The sequence below is a fragment of the Lagopus leucura genome, unplaced genomic scaffold (genome assembly GCF_019238085.1).
Source record: "Lagopus leucura isolate 7727_CA_CO unplaced genomic scaffold, USGS_WTPT01 35080-0_obj-0_obj, whole genome shotgun sequence".
Classification (NCBI taxonomy): Eukaryota; Metazoa; Chordata; class Aves; order Galliformes; family Phasianidae; genus Lagopus; species Lagopus leucura.
In genome coordinates this window covers 1,175-8,538 of record NW_024966484.1, presented here as the reverse complement: position 1 = coordinate 8,538, position 7,364 = coordinate 1,175, and the positions used below count along the sequence as shown (strand labels likewise).

Below are 7,364 nucleotides of genomic sequence, written 5' to 3'. Positions count from 1 at the left end.
TGCCTAGGGAAGATGTGGAGAGACCCCAGCTGGAAAGAATATGTAGGAAACCGGCTAGAAGCAGCAGCTCAGCTAGTGAGAATACCGATCCTGGAAGCTGCACGAAGGAGCAGGGCCGTGTGGCACAAGGAGGTGATCCCGGTCCCTCCGTTTCCATCCAGAAAGAGCAGACAGTGCCACAGAGCGAGGGAACTCCTCAGGAAATCGGAGGGCTGGACAAGGAGAACGCCACCGTGCTCAGCAGGGGCAACACAGGGATCCAGGGGCTGTCACAAGGCAGGACAGCTCCTTCAGGAAATAATTCCCCACAAATAGAAGACCCTCAGAACACTGCAGAGACCTGCCGAGCAGAAAGACCCAGCCTGGAAGAGATGTTCAATGCCCTTCTAGGGCTTTACAGGGTCAGCACAATGACTGAAAACCAGTAGAACCAGCTGCTGGCTTCTGGCTTCCTGGCTGGAGCAGTCCCAGGGGCACTGAAGGGCACAGCCAGCAGCAGAGAGTCCTGATGCCACACTGTGCAGAGCACAAAACAAAAAGCAGGAGAGTAAGGGACTCAGGCAGGATGGAGTCAGGTCCAGGAGGCTCTGCCCCAAGTGCAGCAAAGCTGCCTGTGTGCCTGGGAGTGAAGGCACCTGGACTTTGGCTTCTCTTGCAACTGTAGCACCAGGCACAGGAGGACACAAGGCAGTGAGAAATAAGCATCTACCCAGGAAAGGGGCCAAAAGGGAGCAAGGCCAGAACCAGACTGCTGATGCTGCCCAGCAGCCAGAGGGGGGCCGTGTCCACTGCTACGTTACATGGATCAATGCAGTCAAGCACAGGACGCTTCTGTTCCAGCCGGCCCCTACAGGGACCCCGCTGTCACACAGTGGCTGCCCACATGTAAATCAGCCACAGACAGGAGCCCAGCACAAGAGTGAGGCTGGGTGTGAGTTTGCCTGTGAGCGGACTGGAAAGAGAAGCCTGACCGCTTGGCTTTCTCTGCACGTCACAGACATGGCTGATTTCTGGAGAATTAGCTGCTTCCTCAGCTTGAAGGATGACACTATATTCTACCCGATACTCCGGATCATGCTGATCCGAGTCAGGGCCATCCCCAGGGCGGGTCTGGGGACCCTGCCTCATGCTTTCCGATGCTCTTGAGCCTCAAGAAGTCCTGGAAACCTTGGAATGTGTTGTCCCAGAAGGGAAACCAGAGGAGGAAGCGGGCCTGGCAATACATAGAGAAGACACTCAGCAGGAAAAGTCTGCTCCTCAGATGCCTCAGCGACTATCAGAGCCCACTGTGGAGCCTCATGAGGAGCAGTTGTTCCTGAATGAGGCTCTGAAAAGCAGCTGGAGCAGCACATGGTAAAAATACAGACACAGCGGTGCGTTGGGCTACCAGAGGAGGTTCTGGCCTCCTACAAGAAGGCCTCGGAGACCATCTGGTAGCTACAAGGCTTCCTGCCTTCTCCACAGAGGCACACTGCACTGCCCTACCACTTGCCCTTCCATCGCTGGGACAGGCACGTTTGCATTGGCAACAGGGCAGTGTGGACCTGTGGGCAGAGCAGGAGACCACAGCGCCTATGAGAACAAGCATGCACGGAACACAGACACCTGTCCGCTCTGTGTCAGCTGATTTGTGATAGTGGCAGAAGAGAAGCTTAGAGAAGATGTGGAGAGACCCCAGCTGAAAAGAATATGTAGGGAACCAGCTAGCAGCAGCAGCTCAGCCATTAAGAAGACCCATCCTGGAAGCTGCACGAAGGAGCAGGGCCGTGTGGCACAAGGCAGTGATCCCGGTCCCTCTGTTTCCATCCAGGAAGAGCAGACAGTGCCACAGAGCGAGGGAGCTCCTCAGGAAAAGGGAGGGCAGGACCAGGAGAACGCCACCGTGCTCAGCAGGGGCAGCACGGGGATCCAGGGGCTGTCACTTCGTGCCTGGTGGCATTGGGCACCGCCCGGGCCGCGCCGCAGAGTGCCGGTGAGGTGTGGCATTCTCAATGTTCCTGAGTTTTTTTGAGCGAAGAAATGGATTAATGAAGAGCGACTTTACTTCCCCTCCATTCAGTAGAAATGGAGTGGTTTGGAATGTACTGAGACCTGCCCCCACACTGCTTGGGCCATGGGCGGTACAGACTTTTTCAGCATTGCTTCCACCGTCACTTGTCTTTTGGGGGTATAAAAGTCCTCCCTGAAAGCGTTCTTTCAGATCTCTGCTGCTGTGCTGCTCAGGAATGGTTGCCACAGTGAAGATTTGGTGCAATTCCTGTTGATTTGCAACAACTGAGTGGCAGTGAAGCCTGTGGAAAGGCCCAGAGGGTCTGGAGAAAGGAACAAGTAGGAAGAGGGTGAAAATGCACAATCCATAGGACCTTCCCCTCCAGCCCCCCTCTCAAAGAAAGGATTTACAGCTCAACCTTGCACCAGCTGTTCCTCGGCTTTAACAGTCAAAGAGAAATAAATAAAATTAAATGGCCACCGCCAGGCAGCCAGCCTAGATTCTGGTGAAATCAGGGAGAGTGCTTCTGTACCGCCTCCGGGGAGGAGGAGGAGGAGGCACAGCAGCGCTGCAAGGAAGCTGGGCAGATCGCTTGTGAGACAGCGGCCGGAGGGGGCTGTGGATATCAGATTGAAAAGGAGAAGTGGTTTCCCAGAGTGGCTTTTTGCAAGAAGTTTACCGCTATCTTGCTCTTTCCCAGGGTGCTCTCACGCATTGTGCTTCTTGCCTTGCTCCTGTCCCAGCACGGAAAGCTTACCTTCGTGTCTGGTGGCTGCTGCAAGCTGCACGGGGAGCTGCTTTTTGCATGCTCTCAAGGGCTCTCAGCATTCCTGCTCCAACAGCTGTTTTAAATCCAATCCAGTTCTCTGTGCTGAATTTTTTAATGGTTTTAAGTCTCCCTCCCTGCACCCCTGAACTCTCACAAGGCAGAGAGTAGCGTGGACTCCTCAGGGCCTCTTGCTCCGGAGACCGCAGTGGACTTCTGCAGACAGCCTGCTCTGCTCAGAGTCTGCTCCAGGAGTGACCCAGGAGGCTTGGGTTGTGCTTTGGCCCCTTCCGTCTCCCCTGCCCTTCTCGCCTTGCTTTGACTCCAGCTGGGCCTGGGCTATGCTGCAGGGCAGATTCCCCACCAGAGCTCCAACATGCCAGCAGCATTTGGAAAGAGGTTCAAACCCAGCAAATACGTTCCGGTCTCAGCTGCTGCCATCTTCCTAGTGGGAGCCACCACCCTCTTCTTTGCCTTCACGTGCCCTTGGCTCAGCCTCTACGTCTCCCCAGTCATTCCCATCTACAATGCTGTTGTCTTCCTCTTCGTGCTGGCCAACTTCAGCATGGCCACCTTCATGGACCCAGGCATATTCCCACGAGCTGAAGAAGATGAGGATAAGGAAGATGACTTCCGAGCTCCGCCTTATAAGACAGTGGAGATCAAGGGCATTCAGGTGCGCATGAAATGGTGTGCGACCTGCCGCTTCTACCGGCCACCGCGCTGCTCCCACTGCAGCGTCTGCGACAACTGTGTGGAGGAGTTTGGCCATCAATGCCCCTGGGTGAACAACTGCATCGGGTGACGCAATTACCGTTACTTCTTCCTCTTCCTGCTGTCACTCACTACACACATCATGGGGGTGTTCGGCTTTGGTCTGCTTTATGTCCTCTACCAGGCAGAGCTCTCTGGTGTCCGCATGGCCGTCACTATGGCTGTGATGTGTGTGGCCAGCTTGTTTTTCATTCCTGTCGCTGGCCTTACTGGGTTCCACGTGGTGCTTGTGGCAAGGGGCCGCACTACCAATGAGCAGGTGACAGGCAAGTTCCGAGGTGGTGTCAACCCCTTCACTAATGGTTGCTGTAAGAATGTGAGCCGGGTCCTGTGTAGCTCCCCAGCCCCCAGGTACCTGGGGCGCCCAAGGGCTGAGCAGACGGTGCTGGTGAGACCCCCCTTCCTGCGGCCCGATGTGTCAGATGGCCAAATCACTGTCAAGATCATGGACAATGGTATCCAGACAGAGCTGAAGAGGACAAAGTCCAAAGGAAGCCTGGAGGTGATGGAGAGCCAGTCTGCTGATGCCGAAACGCCACCCCCACCTAAGCCAGACCTCAGCCGCTACATGGGCCTGAGGACACACTTAACCCTGGCCACCAACGAGGACAGCAGCTTGCTAGGCAAGGACAGCCCCCTGACACCCACCATGTACAACTACCAGCCTGGATACAGCAGCAGCAGCAGCTCAGCTGCCCTGCCCCATTCCACCAGCGCCAAGCTGAGCCGAGTAAACAGCCTGAAGGAGCCCAACTCCATTGGCGAAGGCAGCCGCAAGCCCAGCTACCGCTCAGAGCCGAGCCTGGAGCCTGAGAGCTTCCGTTCGCCCACCTTTGGCAAGAGCTTTCCCTTCGACCCGCTGTCCAGTGTATCCCACTCCTCCAGCCTCAAGTCGGCCCAGGGCACGGGCTTTGAAGTGGGCCACCTGTAGTCCATCCGCTTCGAGGGCACCACCTCCACCTCCTGCAAGAGCCTGGTGAACCAGACACGCAACGGGAGCCTGTCGTATGACAGCCTGCTCACACCTTCCGACAGCCCCGACTTCGAGTCGGTGCAGGCTGGCCCCGAGCCCGACCCACCGCTGGGCTACACATCACCCTTCCTCTCGGCCCGCATCGCCCAGCAGCGAGAGACCGACCTGCATGGCCGCTTTGCTGCCGCCGTCTCACCCAAGCATGTGCCACCCCGCGAGCCCTCACCCGTGCGCTATGACAATCTCTCCTGCCACATCGTGGCTTCCATCCAGGAGCGGGAGAAACTGCTCCAGCAGCCTCCCGCAGCGGGCAGGGAGGACGATGCTGGGCTGGCAGACTCGGGCATCCAGTCGACGCCAGGCTCCAGCCATGCCCCCCGCACCAGCTCTTCCTCGGACGATTCGAAGCGCTCGCCTCTGGGCAAGAATCCGCTCACTCACCCGGCCCCTCCCCGCTTTGGCAAGCCTGAGCCCTCCCACGCGCTGCGGGTGCGCTCCCTGGGCTCACCTGAGCAGCCCGCTGCCCCCCACTTGGGCAAATCTGTGTCTTACAGCAGCCAAAAACCAGCAGCGTCTCAGGCCAGCATCCCCGAGACCGAGCAGGTGGCCTTGCAGCCGTTACTGGCACCAAAAGACGAGATGCAGATGAGAACATCCTGCAGTAATTCCAATGGGCAACCCAAGAGCCTGAGCTCGGCCACCCCCGGCTCGGGATCCGTGCCTGTCAGCAGCCCCACGCGTGGAGGAGTCAAGAAGGTTTCTGGCGTGGGGGGCACCACGTACAAGGTCTCAGTATGAGGGGCAGAGCCGCTCGCCCGCTCACCTCCTGGCTGGGCACCCGCTGGCACCAGAGGGCTCCATGGGCACGGACGCTCTGCAGCCCCCAGCTGACGGGGATGAGGAGATGGGCTGGAAGCCCCAGGGCTTTTTTCTCCCTTTTTCCACCCCTCCCTGGGACTCAGGCGCTGACTCACACCCCGGCAGGACTGTGTGGGGCAGGGATGCTGCCCTGGCCAGGTGTGGAGGCCATGGGGGGGCCGTGTCCCGCAGCCTCGCGCCCTGCCACCATTGGCCGGGCAGCCACTTGTGGGCCTTGTGCAATCAATCGCTCGCCTAGCGTGGTAGGAATGGATTGTTTTTAAACCAGAATAACTTTTTTTTATTATTATTGTTACGTATTCTATTTTTTTTTCTCTTTTGAGTTACCAGGTGTGTGTACATATTTAAAAAAAAAAAAAAAAAAGCCATCTGGACTTGCAGACGTGGGATCAGGGAAGCCAAGGTGCAGGCAGAACTGAACTTGGCAAGGGACATGAAAAACAATAAGAAAACCTTCTACAGGTACATTGGCCAGAAGAGACAGGCCAAAACAGGCATACCTACTTTGGTAAATTTAAAAGGAGAACTGGCTTCAACAGATGAAGAGAAAGCTGAGGTGCTGAATGAGTTCTTCACCTCGGTCTTCACTGGTGGCCAGGATTCTAGTCTTTTTCACGTCCCTGAGCCCTGCATCCCCAAACCTCTATGTGGGGACCAAGGAGGTAAATCCCTCCCCACTGTAAGGGCAGAGCAAGTCCGAGAGTGCCTCCTTAGACTGAATGAATACAAGTCTATGGGGCCGGATGGCGTGCATCCCAGGGTCCTGAAGGAGCTGGCTGAGGTGGTTGCCGAGCCGCTCTCCATCATATTTGAGAAGTCGTGGCTGTCAGGTGAGGTCCCGGATGACTGGAGGAAGGGTCACGTCACTTCCATATACAAGAAGGGGAGCAGGGAGGACCCGGGGAACTACAGGCCGGTGAGTCTCACCTCCGTGCCTGGGAAGATCATGGAACAGATCCTCCTGGACAACATGCTCGATCACATAAAGAATGAGCATGTGATCTGAGACAGCCAGCACGGCTTCACCAAAGGAAGGTCATGCCTAACTAATCTTGTGGCCTTCTATGATGGAGTGACGGCATTGGTGGACAAAGGGAAAGCGACCGATGTCATTTACCTGGACCTGAGCAAGGCCTTTGACATGGTCCCCCACCACATCCTCATCTCCAAATTGGAGGGAAGTGGATTTGATGGGTGGACGACCCGACGGATAAGCAATTGGTTGAAAGGCCGCAGACAGAGGGTGGTGGTCAATGGCTCCATGTCCAGGTGGAGGCCGGTAACAAGTGGTGTCCCCCAAGGGTCTGTCTTGGGACCGGTGCTCTTTAACATCTTTGTTAATGACATCGATGAGGGAATTGAGTGCACCCTCAGCAAGTTTGCTGACGACACCAAGCTGAGTGGTGCGGTTGATACGGTGGAAGGAAGGGATGCCATTCAGAGGGACCTCGACAGGCTGGAGGGCTGGGCTCGGGTGAACCTAATGAGGTTCAACACGGCAAAGTGCAAGGTTTTGCATTTGGGCCGGAAGAACCCCAGGCACCTGTACAGGCTGGGAGGAGTGCTCCTTGAGAGCAGCTCGGCAGAGAAGGACCTGGGGGTCCTGATGGACGAGAGACTGAATATGAGCCAGCAGTGCGCTCTGGCAGCTCGAAAGGCAAATGGGATCCTGGGCTCCATCAGGAGAGGGGTGGTCAGCAGGGACAGGGAGGTGATTGTCCCTCTCTACTCGGCTCTTGTGAGGCCCCATCTGGAGTACTGTGTCCAGGTGTGGAGCCCTCAGTATAAGAAAGACATAGACATTTTGGGAAGGGTCCAGAGGAGGGCGACTAAGATGATCAGGGGGCTGGAGCACCTCCCCTATGAGGACAGGCTGAGGGAGTTGGGCTTGTTCAGCCTGGAGAAGAGAAGGCTGCGGGGTGACCTCATTGCAGCCTATCAATACCTGAAGGGAACCTACACCCAGGAGGGGAGTAAACTCT

General features: G+C 56.6%; 1 protein-coding gene across 1 annotated transcript; it reads left to right on the top strand.

The window, feature by feature from the left end:
* Window positions 1-3,131: 3,131 nt before the first annotated feature.
* Window positions 3,132-5,301, top strand: LOC122192601 (palmitoyltransferase ZDHHC5-like). Its single transcript, XM_042893205.1, is given in 1 exon segment — window positions 3,132-5,301. A coding segment is annotated over 1 exon segment (2,169 nt). The 5' UTR covers window position 3,132.
* Window positions 5,302-7,364: the final 2,063 nt, after the last annotated feature.